This window comes from Brassica oleracea, chromosome C6 (assembly GCF_000695525.1).
Source record: "Brassica oleracea var. oleracea cultivar TO1000 chromosome C6, BOL, whole genome shotgun sequence".
NCBI lineage: Eukaryota > Viridiplantae > Streptophyta > Magnoliopsida > Brassicales > Brassicaceae > Brassica > Brassica oleracea.
The window spans coordinates 8,809,955-8,827,636 of record NC_027753.1 but is presented as its reverse complement, the minus strand read 5'-3'; the positions used below and the strand labels follow the sequence as shown (position 1 = coordinate 8,827,636).

Below are 17,682 nucleotides of genomic sequence, written 5' to 3'. Positions count from 1 at the left end.
AGTTTTTTTTTTTTTTTTTTTTTTCCAACTGGATTATATTAGCAAAAAGGCCGAAGCCTAAAGTGAGTTACAAAGATCTAAAGGCCCAAACACTCGTTTAGGCCCAAGCCCGTTACCCTCAAACCCAAACTCGCCGACTCGCGGTTCGCTCTACCCCGAAAAACAGACCCGCAAACGTCGCCGCCACCGGGAGCACTTACGTCGGAGAACGGACGCGTCTCACCGGCCACTACAGGAACATGCCTCACCGTGACAAACCGGATCCCATGACCTACACACACTCTTCACCACCGCCGTCTTTTACTCTAGTGTAATCTTTACCGGCGAGATCAATCGCTGGAACGAGATCATCACCACCACCGTTCGAGCACACACCAGAGTAACAACAACGGCTCACAGAACATCACCATCTTGATACGGACGCTTCTCTCTTCCTCCAACGAGAGAACACACACGGGTCTCAAACATCACGACGACGCAGAGCTGAGAGAGCCTCTACCTCCCGGAGACTTTGCCGGCGACGCAGAACTGAAGAAGCCTCCACCCCCCCGGAAACTTGAACGGCGACGGCAGAACTAACGGAGCCTCCGCCTCCCGGAATAAACCCTAACTTCAACCCAAAAAACTAACAAGCTGTCACGACGAGCCGCGTCCTACTACCTCACCACGAATCCAGAGAAGGAGAGGTTACCGCCGTTTGAAACCCTCCGTAGACAGATCTCTTCCGGCGATAAAACCCTAGTCCAGATCCGAAAATATATCGGATAGGACAGCAGATCGACGCGCACAGTGGGAAACCTAGCATGGATCGACAAGAAGGGAGCCACCGGCGCCGGCACGCGCGCATACGCGCCGCCGGACGTCGGTGCTTTCCTCTCACACGTTTTCTCTCTTTTCTCTCTCTCTTCAAATTGGTCTAATACAAACTGGATTTTTGTTAACGCATTGGCGAGAGTTTAGATTACATAATGATGGCAACTTATTACTCTTCATAAAGGGCAATGAGGTAAAGACAAATCAGTCCCTCAATAGTCTGAGCTAATTTTAATAATGGAAGGGTAAAATGGTAGGGACTGTGAAAAAATTGGGACCTCCCTTGGTAGGGACTGTGAAGGAGGAAGAAGATAAATCTCGGGCCCTCTCTGTCTCTCGCCTTGTTCTTGTTTTCTGGACTCTCTCTCTCTCTCTCTGGCAAGCCAATCCTTTTGTGCGTGTTACTGAGTTTGTGCTCCTTAGTTCTTCTTTATTCTATATTACCATCGCTTTGTACTTTTGTATTGTTTTCACTTTGGTTTCGTTTTGCTGCTTGCTGAAACCGAACTCTTTTGTGTGTGTCTGAGCCGTCGAAGTCGTTTTGTTCGTTGGATAACATAGAAATCGGACATGGACTCTTTTTAAAAATGTTTGCGCAGAGGGCTCTCGGATGTTTTGATCTTTGCTTTCTTTACTTGTGCTTTGCTTGTTGGATCTCGGAGTATCTACTGTCTAGATTTTAAGTGAAACTCAAGCAGATAAATTATGGTCTCCCCAAGTCTCAAATCTTAGATGCTGTCTCTTTTATACATTGTTCTTCACTTGTTAGGACACTGTGTTTTGAGCTTGTTGCTCAACTGGATTCTACTATTGTAGCTTCTGTAAATAAAGGTGATCTTCCACATATATGCAGGTGCCCCTTTATCATCCAACTAAAATAAAAATGTCCAATTTCCAACCGGAGGATCCTGCCCCCTACATGAACCATGTTGGTGATCAAATGCAAGAGGTTCATGACGGTTTAGATGATGATTTTCATGGGGATGCATGGGACTCTGATGTCGACGAGTTTGACTACTCTGTAAGTCTTATAATCCCCTATTGAGTGGAATGTTATAGCTAATATTGGAAAGTGAGTGTTTTTCTTCGCAATCTCTTACTCTTATGCTGTGTGGGGGGTTACAGAATAACAAAATAGGTGATACTTCAGCTGCTCAAGCTCGGAAAGGGAAAGACATACAGGGCATTCCTTGGGACAGGCTCAGTATTACCATAAGCAGAGACCAATACAGACAAACTAGACTTGAACAGTACATAAACTATGAGAATGTCCCTAACTCTGGTGATTCATCGGCCAAAGTAACTCTTACTCCCTCATTCTCTCTCACCCTTATGCTTTCAACTGTTATCATACCTCATTCATTTGCTTAATCACATCCTCAGGATTGCATGGTCACACAGAAAGGGTCCCTTTTCTATGATTTCTGGCGGAACTCAAGATCTATCAAATCAAGTATTATTCATTTCCAGGTTTATCTTCAAAAAGCCATAGCCTCTTTTTTTTTTTTACATTCATTCAAAGCTTTTACGTGGAGACATGTAAAAAAGTCAATTTTATCTTTTTGTATTGTAGTTGAGAAATTTGGTATGGGCAACATCTAAGCACGATGTCTACCTTATGTCAAATTTTTTGGTGAACCACTATTCTACTTTGACATGTCGAAAGCATGAGGTTCTCAATGTTCAAGGTCACGTTTCCCCATCCGAGGTTAGAATGTTCTTCTTCTATAAAATTTAATCTCCACATCAGCTAGCTAATGGTAGGTTGTTGTGTGGGTTGCAGAAACATCCTGGAAGTTTGTTGGAGGAATTTACAAAGATTCAAGTGAGTTCACTTGCTGTGAAAGATAAATTTTTAGTTGCTGGTGGATTTCAAGGAGAAATTATATGCAAGGTAACTCTCTAGAGTTTTGTTAGGAAGCATGGATGGATGAATGATCTCATGTACATGCAATCTAATCTAACTGTTGATAATTGATTCAGCATCTTGATAGACCTGGTGTGAGCTTTTGCTGGAGAATAACTTATGATGACAATGGTATCACCAATGCAATTGAGATCTATAACAAACCCAGGTGTACTTGCTTGTCTCTTTTTTTGCTCCATGTAGTCTTTTTTTTTTTTGCCAACTTGTAACATATCCTTTTGGCGTCTGCTTTTCTGCAGTGGCGCGCTTCATTTCATCGCCTCGAATAATGATTGTGGAGTCAGAGATTTTGATATGGAGAGATATCAGCTTTTGAACTATTTTCGCTTTCCTTGGCCTGTCAATGTAAGTCCCTTCTTGTTTCTTGATTCTTGACTTTTCCTTGATGCGTCACACACTTGTGGCAGTAAGTTTTACTAATAACACTATCCTTTACATTTTTGTTGTCAGCACACGTCTCTGAGTCCTGATGGTAAACTATTGACGATTGTGGGAGACAACCCTGAGGCCTTCTCGTAGACCCCAACACTGGAAAGGTGCAGAGAGACACTCACTCTATCTTCAAAAATCTTCTGAATAAATAAAATTCGCTTTTCTTCTAACTCTAGTTGGATATTTCCTGACAGACACTGGGAACGGTAGTAGGACATTTAGACTTCTCCTTTGCATCTGCGTGGCACCCGGATGGGCTCACTTTCTCCATAGGTAACCAAGACAAGACCTGCAGGGTCTGGGACGTACGCAACCTCTCTAAATCTGTTGCTGTCTTGAGGGGTAACCTTGGGGCAATCCGTTCCATCCGCTACACGTCTGATGGGAGATACATGGCAACGGCTGAGCCAGCTGACTTTGTCCATGTGTACGATGTCTCGAAAGGGTATGAGACAGAGCAGGAGATTGATTTCTTTGGGGAGATCTCGGGAATATCCTTCAGTCCTGACACGGAAGCTCTCTTCATCGGTGTTTGGGACCGCACTTATGGTAGTCTCCTTGAGTATGGCAGGCACCACAACTACTCTTACCTTGATTCATATCTATAAACCATTCGAGCTATCAGAAGAATAAAAGAGCCACAGTCCTGTAAAAATTAACAGTAATAAACCGAATCTCTAGTGGTGTTAATAATGAATGTGTTGTACAAGTAAGAGAGAGAGTCGATTTAGTTAGTTATGTTTTTTTTCTTATGAGTGTTGCAGTTCATGTATGTTGTACTTGTACATAAGTGTTGAAGTTCAGCTTGGGTTTGCATAAACTTTTTACTCTGGCCGACATAAGGGCTCGATTTGATCCTCTTGAGCTGGTTCTGTGTTGTGTCGGACTATAAAATAAATGTGGGCTATAAGTAGAACCGTTAAAATTAGAGGGCTTCAACGTAAATATTAATAGTTTGTTTTCGCAATATGCGTGGAATAATTCGAGCAGAAGTAAAAATTAGGCGTTTTTAAGGAAAAACGTATAAACTGTGAGGGCCTTAGCGCAAATTTGAATTTTATGTTGAAACCGCCTAAACTAGGTACTTTTATTAAGGCACATTATTGGTCTGAAATCTCATAATCCAAAAAGAACCAATGATAGATAGCCATATCATCAAACCCGGAATCGTATCCTCCTCACAAATTAACGTCTTCTCCCAAGCTAAAGATCATAAATCCAAAACCACTCATTCTCTATTGCACTGAAACACTCAGAAGAAGAAGAAGATTAACATGGCGACAAGCGCATCTGCTTTGCTCGCTCCCACAACTTTCTCCACTGTAATCTCTCAGAAAAACCCAAACTCCATCTCCTTCCACGGCCTCCGTCCCCTCCGCCTCGGTGGCTCCTCCTCTGCCTTACCCAAGCTATCCACCACCTCCGGAAGAAGATCTTCCTCCTCCGCCGTCGTGAGAGCCGAGCTCAGCCCATCCGTCGTCATAAGCCTCAGCACCGGTCTCTCCCTCTTCCTAGGCCGGTTCGTCTTCTTCAACTTCCAGAGAGAGAACGTTGCCAAACAGGTGCCGGAGCAGAACGGTAAAACCCACTTCGAAGCAGGAGATGATCGTGCTAAGGAGTACGTAAGCCTCCTGAAGTCGAACGATCCAGTTGGGTTCAACATTGTTGATGTTCTTGCTTGGGGTTCTATTGGTCACATCGTTGCTTACTATGTCTTGGCCACTTCTAGCAATGGCTATGATCCTAGCTTCTTTGGCTGATTCTTTTTTCCAATCAATTTCTGTTTCGTGTGTATGTATATGTTTGACTTGTATCGCAAGCTACCTATTCTATTATCCTTCTTTCCCTTCTCCTGTTGTTGTTTTTTTTGTTGTCATCACCCTTTTTCTGTTGTTATTTTATGGGGCTTTGTCTCTTTTTTTTTTTTTGTGGTAAAAATGTAAAGGGGCTTTGTCTCTTTCGTCTTGCAACATTTAAATTTCCTAAACAGAGATAAAATTCGATAAACACAATGGAAAAAGAGATAAAATTCGATAGTGAGAAAGCTAGTATGCTTAAGTGCTTAGTTTATCTATACAGTAGAAAGTTTATAAATTAATAAACACGGAATATTAATAAAATTTCTATTAGCAGTTACGGTTGATTTTAAGTTGAGGTGGCACATTTTGATTAGATGATTTTATGTGCTGATGTGGACAGGCTAAGAGTTGAGTATATCCTGCTTTTAGTATTGTTAGATTTCTATAAATTAAAAAACAGTAAATTAATAATTTGTTCGGTCCCGAGTTGAGATGGTTCAAAATACACAAATTGATAAGATAATAAGTTTTTTTTTTAGAAAATCCTATGTAAATATATAGTCCCATTAAAATCATAAATTAATAATTTATATATGTATATTTAGTTTATATAAGTATAAAAATTTATATTATTTATGTTATATTCACAATACAATTTATTTTGTGTTTTCTTAACATTTCAATATATTTAATATTATTTTGTAAAATTATATCTAAAACAACACTTAAATTCTGGAACATATTTTATATACACCAAATAGTATAGTAAAATCGTATAAAAATTGATTTTTAAAGTTAAATTAATGTATATACTGCAAGGTCTGAAAAAATAAAATTTTGTAAATTGATAACTCTATAAATTAATAAAAAATATCATGGTCCCAACATTATTAATTTATAAAGTTTTTACTGTATTTTCATGAAAACATTAAAATCTCTAATCCATATGATTTCAGAAACTTCATTTTTTTGGTTATGCATTTCATTATTGTACCCATTTTTTATGCGGTATGTATTATTTTATGGTTAACGCCATGCCTTAAAAAATTAAATTGATGTTAACATAAATTATAAGCTAATACTAGACTTTGATCTGCGCGTCCGCCCACGCAGATGTATTTTTTCAAAAATATGTTGTTATTTATTTTTCATGTCATCATATAATTAATCAAATTTTATACGTACCATCATATAAGTAATCTTATAATTAGTAGTATTTTATATGTATCATCATATAAAAATAATCACATATATTATATTTTTAAAACTTAATGTGAAATATAAAACCATAATTTAAGTTGGTGTTTGAAATTGGACTTTGTATTGTATTTTTATTATATATATTGAAAACTTTTTTTTATAATGGCTATTGGAAATTATTTTAGTAAAAATCAATTTTTGAATATATGTATATTTTTGAATCAATTTTTGATATAAATCAATTTTGAATTATTATTTTTATTTGAAATATGTATATAAAGTTTATTTTTTAATGATTATTTTAGACAAAAAATGTTTTTAAGTAATTAGACTGGATTATTTTCGTATATTTTAAAACTGGTCTATATAGATAGTTTCTCATAATATAATGTACTTCTAATTTTTCTAAATAACGTAAGCCTACTGATAACAATCGTCTTTCGCCGTGCACATGGATGTAGGGTTACCAGTTTGGTTCACAAAGTCAGTATGAGTCTGTATATGATGACAAAAAAAAAATTGATATTCATGTTTCTAAACAATATTATACTTTTTTTTATACCGCTCTCCATGTTTCCAAACAATTCACAAAAGTACTTTAATTTTAATAATATAGATGTTTAACTGCTTACATCATTTGGACTCATCTCTAAGATAGGACAAAATAAGATTATATTTTGTTTCAATGTATTCAATGGCATATATATTTCCTTCTGTTTTTAGAAGAATGTTAGATTAATTTCTATATATAAAAGGAAAATAGTTTTTTCAATAAATGGAAGAAAATTATAACATTCTTATTCTATCATATAAATCTCTAAAATAGGAATGAGTTGGATATGGTGTTAGATATTTTCATGAAAATATTAAAATCTCTAATCCACTGATTTCAGAAATTTTATTATATTCATATTCATTTTTTTGTTATGCATTTCATTATTGTACCCAATTTAATTCAGTACGTATTATATTATGGCTAAGATCATGCCTTTTTTTGTTTAAAATTTATTTATTCAATATTGTCTATGAAAGACATTAACATAAATGTTGATATGATACATCACATCAAAAAAACCAAAACAAGCTCTTGAGAAACAATATAATCCTTTAGAAAATATGATCTGACAAATATAACTACAAGTTAAATCAATGATGAAGTCCATACCGAAATTTTGTTGGATGTTGCAAATACATTGTTATTAGAATGATCTTGTTCCGCGCTTTTTAACAATCAAATTTTTTTTCCACATCACAACGGGCTGCAGTTAACTTCATTGTTTACACGATAAAAGTTCTTCAGATGAAGATATATCTTTTTCTTTGGTTAAAACTGTTACGGAAGAGATCCTTTCTGAAAATTTTACTCTAGAACCCGCCGAATAATCTGCGCTAACCATATATAACAATGAAGTTCAGAGCAAAACAGATATCTTTTTGATTACAAAAGCCGGCAGAAAACGAAAAATATCCCGAGAAACTTAGAAAAAACAATCAGGATAAAATCATAATACTAGAAAATAAAAATAAACAACTATTAAAAAAGAAGGGTATCCCTTTTTCAGCGCTTTTTAAAACCATAATACTACAAAAACCACCAACGCGGGCACACACAAAAATCTCCATTTTCTCTGCTAATATCCTTAACATAAAATTGATGTTAATATAAAATTATAAGAAAAATTGCAGAAATAAAATACTAAGAAAGTTAAATAACTTATGATTAAATTAAAAGTTCTCAAAGGGAAACAGAAAAACAGAAAGAACAAAGGAAAGACAACAACAACTTATGTAAAAGTTGGCAAAGATTACACGCATGTAAATTTATGGCTAAATTATAAAATGCTGAAAAATAAAAAAAAGGTGCAAGCAGATAAGACAGACTAGAGACCCGCCTCGGCTTCATCCTCACCTTCACCCTCAGCTTCAGCCTCAGCCACAGCATCATCAGTCGCAGCAACACTTCCCGCCGCATAAGAATCAACGAAGGATTTGTACGCAGCCATATCCGTCTTGTACCTCTCCATATCCTCAGCCCCTTTTCCTTGATAAATCTATTTTCATAAATCATTCAAGAAAACAAAACCCCGTTAAAACAAATATTATTCCTTATGTTTCAAGAGAGAGTTTTACTTCGTTACCTCTCTATCAGATGGAGAGAGGTTCCTCCAATTGTTCCCGATCTCCTTGAGGAGGGAACGTTCCTGCCCAGCGTACGCAGTCTTAAGCCTCTTGTGCTCCTCGGCGAAGAAGAAGTTATAACCGCTTCTGCGGAACTTAGGGCGCAAAGAATCCACATGAGACAGTTTTGCTTTCTTCTTGCGTCTTCGAGGAGTTTCGCGAGTAGCAGAGTGGTAAAGCACTCCTTTGAGCTCCTGTGATCCCATCTTTACGGTCACAAGATAGCCGTCGTCAAACTTCCCATCGATGATCCATTCATCAATCATGGAGCCAAGTTGTATACCTGAAAGTTTCACAATGCAAAATCTCAAGACTAATTGATACAATTAATTACACAGCTTGCATGTAAACTTGAGTACCTTGGTCATGTACACCGTTCTCCACAAGGCGCTTCACATCTTCTTCTGTAAAAAAACAAAAAAGGGGAGAACATAGTTTATGTTGTTAATCTCAGAGTTAGACAAAAAAAAAAAAATGATTATTATAATAATTATTATTATCAGACCTCTCTCCCAGAATGAAGAAAGTGGTTGTCCAAAGAAATACACATGCTCGAATTCAAGGAGCATCCTCCGATAAATCCTCCTTACAACATATGCTGCGTTGGTCAATGGTTTCTTCAAGTTAAATGCTTCAGTCACTTCTTTGGCCTTACGCTTCTTGATCACCTAGAATCACACCAGGATTTCAAAGACACACAAGATTTGTATTACGTATATATATATAGATTTTAAGAAACAACAAAAGCTTTAAAACTTGATGTTCAATTGGAAGCATGCATGCTAAATATGAAACTAAGATCATATAGAGAGATATATACCATTTGAAGACCACCTCGTTTTGTGACCGCCACGAAAAGCTGATGCAGATCCAGACTCTCTCCGCACACAGTAGGAAACCTTCAGTTAGATGTAGATTATTCTTTAGTATAAACACACAAAACACACACAAAAAATAGAGGGAGGAAAAAATGCAAAACTCACTCCAGAGTTTTGCCAATTTTTTCGAGAAAATCACGGAGCTTGTCCAAGAAAAGATTAGGGTTTTGGACAAGATCATTGTACGAAGCCGTACGAGAGGATTCGCCGTCGCTCATGTTGTCTGAAGAAGAGCCATAGGCGGGAACCATTTGAAGTTGCGAATCAGTTAAAGTCTCATTGGTCGACATGTTTTTATTTTTGTGACAAGAAGGTTGGAAATATTTTTTTCTATTGTTTAAACTTGCATGTTTGGGGGTTTAATTAAGGGAAAGCAATGCTATGTTTTCTTCAAATCTGATACCAGGGACTAGTATTTATACACTTTTTTGGTTTATCTTCACCAAGATATTACTTCATTTCTATTTTGTTTAGTCTTCGTACCAATTAATAAATAAATTAAAATCTACGAATAATAATTGAGATATTTAATACATTTTAATAGTCTTAGTAAATTTTAGAATATAATCCTATTTTTTGTCCGTATCGAAAAATTGGTCAAAATGATTAATTTTTATATTTTGACCAAAAGATTTATCCTTATACGTATATTCTTAATTTTTCTTAGTAAAGAGAATTTCATTTGAAATAAAAATAACGCAACTAATTTTATTCTAAATCTTTCAAAATTGTGTTAAGGGTTGAATTAAGTTAATAGTAAACATATATATATATATATATATATATATAACTAAATAAATTCAAATCTACATATAGTAATAGAGGTGTTGAATATATGTTAATGACTCTTTTGGCAATGTTTCAAAATATAATTATAATTTTTAGTCGATAACAAATTTTTTTATCTTTATACATATATATATATATATATACTGAATTTTCTTAGTAAAGCTGATTTCATTTTGAGTTAAATAATGTAAATAATTTATATCAAAATCTTTACTTTTTGTGAAAGATTTGAGATATGTGACAAATGTCGTATAAATAAATAAATTTTAATCTATAACTAGTAATAAAGTATTAGTAATAGAGATGTTGAACACATTTTAGCCATTTTGGGCAAAATTTTAAATATAACTAGTTGATAGATTTGTTTCGGTATTAACATGTGAATAAGTTTTGTGTTTGAACAAAATTAGCCATGTATATATATATTGGTTAAAATAAATATTATCATATTGAGTGGCATTAGCTCAAATTAACAAACACCATAGGACAAGTTCAGAAGTTACATGATCGAGTGACGGTAGGTAAAAATAATATTACATATTATATGTTTCGTTTCGGATCTGAAGAATTATGGGTTTCAGTCCGAAACTGGGTTTCAGTCCGAAACTGGGCTTCAGCCCAAATCTTCCCAGTATTAGGAAAAGTCACACACACATATATTAGAGCTGATTTGAAAGTGAAAAACACAAATGCAACTAAACTAGATCTAAATCTCTCAATTTTTTATCAAAAAGTTGAAATGGACCACAAATTATAACTTTTTATTTAGAATATATTAATAAGTTTGTTAAACGAATATATATACCTGGTAGATTATGTCCATAAAAAACTATTACTGTCTAAACCCGGAAGAGATAATTGGGTCGAACCATTACTTAATAGTTAACTAGATTTTGATCCGTACGTTCGTGCGGATATTTTTCATATTATAAATGTATTTTATACTATTATAAATATTTTAAATATACAATTTTCATTTTAGTGTTATATATTTTGTAAATTTATAATATTATTGTTTATATTTCTTATTCGGTATTATTAATATATAGTGATTTATTTAATACATTTTATTTTGACGAAATTTTATGTTTACCACTTTCATGGTACCACTTTTCATCTTTATCACCATTAAAGAGACATTTAAAAAAATACATTCATCATTAAGTGGAAAAAGACTTTTATACCCTTGTTATCTATATATATAATAAATCAAATTTTCTTTTTGAAAATAGAAAATTATGTTTGAAACTATTTTTTTAAATTTCTTTTATATTTTTAAGTATTTATTTATATATTCATTAGAATCTTAAATTTTATACTCCAAAAACCCAACCACACCCCTCAACTCTAAACCCTAAGTCTAGATTAGTTAACTCTAGGAGTATAAGTGTCTTTTTCTCTTCATTAAAAATGATGGTAAAAGTGGTTAGTGTAAACATGAAAAGTGTACTATGAATACGGTATTTGTGGCAATTTTCCGTTTATTTTGTTATAATTTTTACTACTTACGAATATATTTTCGAGTTATGTACAATAAAATAACAATATAAAATAATCAAATAAAGAACCTCCTCCAAAATATATATTTTTTCTTTCATTTATACATTTTGCATATAATACATCTTTAAATTTATTTATTTATATTATAGAAAATACATATGTTTAAGATAATTTATATTTACATTTTGTGTTTAAAAATATACTTTAACATATCTCATTTTATTACTTTTTGGGATTTCTAAGTAAAAATATTGCTTTGTTAATTAATATTGTCCTATTATTTTAGTAAATTTTATACATAGTAGCATCAGTCATATTATTTTTGCAAATTTAATTGATATATGATATTTTTGGATGTTATGATATTAAGTTTTTTTAATTAAGATTCTAAAATATTAGATTGCTTTAATTTTTACGACATATATATAGTTCGTGTTTTTAGTGGTGCATTTCAAAAAGTTATTATTTATTATCTTTGATTTTATTTTTTGTAAAATTTAAAATATTATCATTTTGAGTTTGAATATTTATTTTCAAAATTGTATATTTTATCAAGAAAACTTTGGAAATTTACACATCTATTTTTGAGTTTGAAAGATTACATGAATTTTGAATTATTTTTTTGTTGCTACATTAATTCATTATTTTATAAAAAATATTTGAATTTTTGGTAATGCTTTCTTAATTTTCTCAACAAATTTTTCATAATTAAAATAAAAAAATAAATTTATAATTAAAATTTGATTTGTCATTAATATTTTAAATGAAATATTTAAATTTCATAGTTTTCTAATAACATATATTTTAAATATTATATGAACTAAAAGTTATTATATACCAGTATATTTTGTATATAAACGTTTTCAAACTATATATTGTTGAGAGTTCTAAAATAAATAAATAGATAACATATAGTTGTAGATATAAAATATTAACCTATGTTAATAAATTTATTTTTGTATAAGAATATTATAAATTTTACGAATTTTAACTCATTTTAATGATGAGTATTGATAATTTCTTGAAATGAAATATTTTTCTAAATAAAATTGTCAATATACCTATTTAATATATTTTATATTTAATTCATAAATAACTTCTATTTTTATATAATGCAGAATATAATTATAAAATTTATAAAATAGTATTTTCTATTTTCTTGTTTAATAATAAAATTTTAATTAACATTTATTTATAATAATATTATATTACTAATTACAAAATTAATTAATGTATTCTTTTATAAAAATATATATAAATTTTTAGTAAGATTTTGTTAGATTCTTTATCAATAGATTTTGTTATAATTAAAAAAAAATCAAATTCATAGTTGGTTTATTATAAATGTAAATAATCAAATATGTCATATTAACTAATTCTTTTAAGGGGAAATTACATATTTACCTCTTTCATGCTACCACTTTTCATTTTTGCCACCACTAGAAGGACATTTAAAAAAAATATCTTCTTCATTAAGTGGCAAAAAACTCTTATGCCCATGTTCTATATATATATAATAAATAAATATTTAAATAAATAAAAATCTAAAAAAATAAAAAGTATTTTTTTAATTTTTTTCTTAATTATACTATTTCGAAATTCAAACCCAAAACCCTAAAACTCAACTCTAAACCCTAAACCATCAATCCTTTTGAAATATGAACCCTAAACCCTAAACCATCAATCCTAAACCCTATTTTTTTTTAAATAAACTCTAAACCCTGAAACATCAACTCTAAACCCTAACCCCCGAAACATCAACTATAAACCCTAAACCCTAAACCTTCAACTCTAAACCCTAAAACATCAACTCTTAACCCTAAACCCTAAAACATCAACTCTAAAAAAAGTTTAGGGCTTAGAGTTGAATTTTAGGGTTTAGGGTTTAGAGTTGATGTTTTAGGGTTTAGGGTTAAGAGTTGATGTTTTAGGGTTTAGAGTTGAAGGTTTAGGGTTTAGGGTTTATAGTTGATGTTTCGGGGGTTAGGGTTTAGAGTTGATGTTTCAGGGTTTAGAGTTTATTTAAAAAAAAATAGGGTTTAGGATTGATGGTTTAGGGTTTAGGGTTCATATTTCAAAAGGATTGATGGTTTAGGGTTTAGAGTTGAGTTTTAGGGTTTAGGATTTGAATTTCTAAATAGTATAATTCAGAAAAAAAATTAAAAAAATTATTTTTTATTTTTTTTATTTTCATTTATTTAAATATTTATTTATTATTTATATAAAGAACATGGGCATAAAAGTCTTTTGCCACTTAATGAAGAAGATATTTTTTAAAATGTCATTCTAGTGGTGGCAAAAATGAAAAGTGATAGCATCAAAGTGGTAAATATCAGTGTTTTTAAAACCGGACCGGAAGCTGAACCGGAAATATTTTGGGTCACGGTTTAATATGGTTCGACCGGGTCAAACCTGGTTCAATAATATAGTTTAATATTTTTTAGTATCTAAATATAAAAGTATAGTAAACATGATGCATAGTTAAAATATAAATCAATTTTGAACATAAAATATTATAAAAATAAATTAGTTTCTTGTTTATATGGATGGTTTATACACTACAAGAAAACATGAAATTACCGACTACTTCTTGCGACTGATTGTGTAGTCGCCAAATATTGCGACTGTTTTACGATCTTTTCGCGACAGTTTTGTTATTAATGCGTGTCAGTCGCAAATCAGTTGCTAATATGCGACTAAGTAAATCAGTCGCAGAACAGTCGCTATAATTAATGACTAATTAGCGACTATTTACTGTGGTCGGAATCTATAGTCGCAAAATAGTCATTAAAATAGCGACTGTTCTGCGACTACTTACTCTATACCCTAAATTTAAGAATATGTTTGAGGTATAGCGACTGTTTTGCGACTACAGTTACCGAAAATAGTAAATAGTCGCAGTTTAGTCGCTAATTACCTAAACTTTGTTTTTAGCATCTATACCCTAAACCCCAAATTTAAATCTACATATAAAACTATGATCTTAATATTTTTAATCTTATTATCTAAACTAAACTTAAACTTAAAATATTTTTTCAAAATGATATAATCATAAAATAATCATGAATATAAACTTCATATATACTATATACCTTATGTCATAAACACTAAACTAAAAATTAATCTCCAAATATTATAAATAAATATTTAATCTTTAAAATTAAATTTTCAATAATTAACCTCAAATATTAAATCTATAACTAGTATACACAAAACCCTTAACCTAAACGTAAACCCTATATTCCAAATTTAAAACTAAACTCCTCTAACATTTTCAAAGCTAAACACCAAATATTAAACATATACATTTTACAGATTTGTCTTATAAATTTTTTTGTCTCAAAACTTAAACTCCAAATCTTCAATATAAAACTATAAACTTAATCTTTCAAAATTTTATCTCAAATCATATACTTGTTTTCAAAATTTAATCTAAGTCCTATACCATAACCTTATATCCTTTAATTAACTATAAACACTAAACTTTATATTTTTAAAGTCTAAACCTTAAATCATAAAAATAAATTGTTTGCTTTAACCTTTCTAAAACTTCGCTGTAACATTTCCTACATACATTTTCTTTAAAAGAAATTGTCCTCCATATAATATTAAACTAAAACAAAATAAACTTTAGTTAATAATCCCTCTCCTCTTTTCTTATTGGTTGAACAAAGCATCACACGGATCACCTTTATAACCATCCGATGCGTGTTTCTTCATCCCTTCCCTCACACGTGTCTTCATCTCATCTCCTCGTCTTTATCTCTTTTTTCTTCTTTCTTTGTCTCACGAGAATTCACAATCTCTTTCACTCTCATCTCTCTCATCATCTCTGATATCTTCCTCTGTATCTAACTCATCATTCTTCTTCGCTGACAAACCGACGACCTTACGGAGAAGCTCATGAAGCCCACGACAGCGACGACGACAGCCTACTCTCCGCCTCATCTCCTCCAATGCCTCCCTCCTCGTGACGTTTCTATTCCTCTTCTCTGCTCCATGACACGTCCTCTCCTCCTCTGCTCGATCACGCCCCCTCTCCTCGTCTGCTCCGTAATGGCTCCTCACGTCCGCGAAGTTCCTTGCTCGCGTGGCGGCTGAAGAAACAAACGAAGTTTATGTTAGGTTTAGATTTAGGTTTAGTGTTAGCTCCCGTATGCTAATAACAGCGGCTTAGATTTAAGTTTTGATTCATTTTCTTGACCAAATAGTTTTGGTCTTTGATTTAGTTTTTCTTTTTGTATTTATGTAATTATGTATCTGTCTCAGTTTTAATTTAAACCAGTTTAATATATATAAATCATTTTAAATTTTAATAAATTTATTAATTTTAATTTTAATTTTTTTTTTGTTTTTAATTTTTCGTTTTGCGACTAATTAGCAACGGTGATTCTAAAACTATAGTAGTAAATTAGTCACTAAATATTGCGACCAAATAACGACTACAATCCGTTCTCGCAAAGAAGTCGTAATTCAGTCGTAAAATTTGGCGTCTGAACTGCGACGGATTTATGACCAATAACATTAATCGCAAATTAGTCTCAAATCAGTCGTAAAATTGCGACTAATTTACGACTGATAGTTTTTGCGACACGTTGATTTGTGACTACATGTATCAGTCGCAAATCAGTCGTAACCGTACATTTTGCGACTGATTAGCTACTGATTTTGCAGTCGGGAAATGCATGTTTTCTTGTAGTGATAGATTTTTGATAGTTTTAGTGGTTTTTATTGGTTTAATAACTTTGAAATATAATCCGGCTATGTGGCCGGTTCATGGTCGAACCAATTACTAGACCAATCCGGCTATATAACAGGTTCATGGTCGAACCCGGTCCAACCATCGGGTCGGTCCGGTTTTAAAAACACGGGTAAATATGTAATTTCCCCTTAAATTAATAGATTATATACGTTGCGGATGACTAGTTAATGGATGTATGAGGATATGGTGCTATGCTATGAAACGTTACACAAGAGAAGCATAACTGTGAAAGCCTCAAGCCAATATAGAGGATGGTGATCTTTCAAGCTTAGTGCAATCCTAATTAATGGATCCATGCATAATTTTCTAGTTGAACAGTATTACCAAGGCCTTTTCCCGAGTGCATGTAGTCCTACAACAACAGCACATATAATTTTTCTATAAGCTTTTATAGTTGATTGAACTATTATGTCAAGATGAAGTGAAACATCTTTGGTTTGAAATTGTATGTTATGGTTATCCATAGAAATTATGGTTTATTTCATATGATCAGATAGCTTACAGTTATACACACCGCAAAGGTCAAAACATACGTAGTACAAAAGTGAAAACATAAGCACAAAGTTTTTTAGCTCCAATGAAGAAAATTGGAAGGAACAACAACTTCCTCTTCTTGTACAAAGAGGTCATCTGGATTACGTAGGACGGCATGTACCAAACAAAGCAAGACACCTGTCAAGACCCCAAGAACCAGACTCAAGAAGCAATGCGTGAGCCACAATCCCCAGAAGGAGCCAACGATCAATCCAAAGAAGATCACTTTGTCACTAACTTGTCGACCGTACAAGACCAAAGGATGGTCCCTACAAAAGCATAAGAGCAACCACAAGATAGCAAAAGTGGCAACGGTGACAAGAGCCGTCGGATTACTAACCAAGAAGAGTGTGATCGAAGCCGCGGTCATGAGAGAGTAGTTAACCACGAAATGGCGGAGGTTGACTTTTGAGCGCGAGACGGCGGAAGAGAAAGAGGTAGGAAGGTCCATAGAACCTAATGCTAGAAACTCCAACCATGGACGTTGACTAGAAACAAACGCAATTAGATTTTGCACCGAAAGAGAGACAACCTCACCGAAAGAATGATGCCTCTCTTCCGCCGTGATTGGAAGATTCTCCGGTGGTAGCATCGCTGGACGCCGCTTTTGAGTTCTCAGGTCAACCAACCAAAGAGGAAAAAACAATATGACCGAAATTAAATAAACGTGTACGTATAAACCAAAAAAGAAGTGGGTGGCACGTAGGGCTTGTAAGTTCAGAGACTACGAACAAAACACGAGATACCAAGAACGCTTTCTTGTATATTAGAAATCTGTTAAACAATCTTCCTAGATCTGTTTAATCCGAATTACACTCAATCTCACACGACTAGATACAGACCAATTTCTAATCTCACTAAAGAGAAGCA

The 17,682-nt window shown here is 32.9% G+C and overlaps 3 protein-coding genes and 1 pseudogene across 3 annotated transcripts; 2 read left to right on the top strand and 2 right to left on the bottom strand.

Annotated features, from left to right (window-relative positions):
* The first annotated feature begins 1,063 nt into the window (after positions 1–1,063).
* LOC106299163 lies at positions 1,064–4,031 on the top strand (annotated as a pseudogene).
* Positions 4,032–4,375: 344 nt separating this feature from the next.
* On the top strand, positions 4,376–5,128 carry LOC106296615 (photosystem I reaction center subunit V, chloroplastic). The gene has a single exon (XM_013732793.1). The coding sequence runs from the start codon at positions 4,447–4,449 to the stop codon at positions 4,930–4,932; it is 486 nt and encodes a 161-aa protein (XP_013588247.1). The 5' UTR covers positions 4,376–4,446; the 3' UTR covers positions 4,933–5,128.
* Positions 5,129–7,958: 2,830 nt separating this feature from the next.
* On the bottom strand, positions 7,959–9,612 carry LOC106299551 (high mobility group B protein 10). Its single transcript, XM_013735626.1, has 6 exons — positions 9,333–9,612; positions 9,170–9,248; positions 8,855–9,017; positions 8,709–8,753; positions 8,310–8,632; positions 7,959–8,222 (listed from the first exon to the last, which is right to left on the bottom strand). The coding sequence occupies exons 1-6, from the start codon at positions 9,515–9,517 to the stop codon at positions 8,052–8,054; spliced, it is 966 nt and encodes a 321-aa protein (XP_013591080.1). The 5' UTR covers positions 9,518–9,612; the 3' UTR covers positions 7,959–8,051.
* A 7,234-nt stretch (positions 9,613–16,846) lies between these two features.
* Positions 16,847–17,418, bottom strand: LOC106299738 (PRA1 family protein G1). Its single transcript, XM_013735770.1, has one exon. The coding sequence runs from the start codon at positions 17,402–17,404 to the stop codon at positions 16,847–16,849; it is 558 nt and encodes a 185-aa protein (XP_013591224.1). The 5' UTR covers positions 17,405–17,418.
* Between the last annotated feature and the right edge of the window lie 264 nt (positions 17,419–17,682).

Bases quoted from the DNA above. Each gene is read 5' to 3' on its own strand.
- LOC106296615 (XM_013732793.1), top strand. From the start codon at position 4,447: ATGGCGACAAGCGCATCTGCTTTGCTCGCTCCCACAACTTTCTCCACT.
- LOC106299551 (XM_013735626.1), bottom strand. From the start codon at position 9,517: ATGTCGACCAATGAGACTTTAACTGATTCGCAACTTCAAATGGTTCCC. The intron at 8,754-8,854 runs GTCTGATAATAA...GTTTTTTTACAG, and splicing joins TTCTTCATTCTGGGAGAGAG to AAGAAGATGTGAAGCGCCTT. The intron at 8,223-8,309 runs GTAACGAAGTAA...TTATGAAAATAG, and splicing joins TCTCTCCATCTGATAGAGAG to ATTTATCAAGGAAAAGGGGC.
- LOC106299738 (XM_013735770.1), bottom strand. From the start codon at position 17,404: ATGCTACCACCGGAGAATCTTCCAATCACGGCGGAAGAGAGGCATCAT.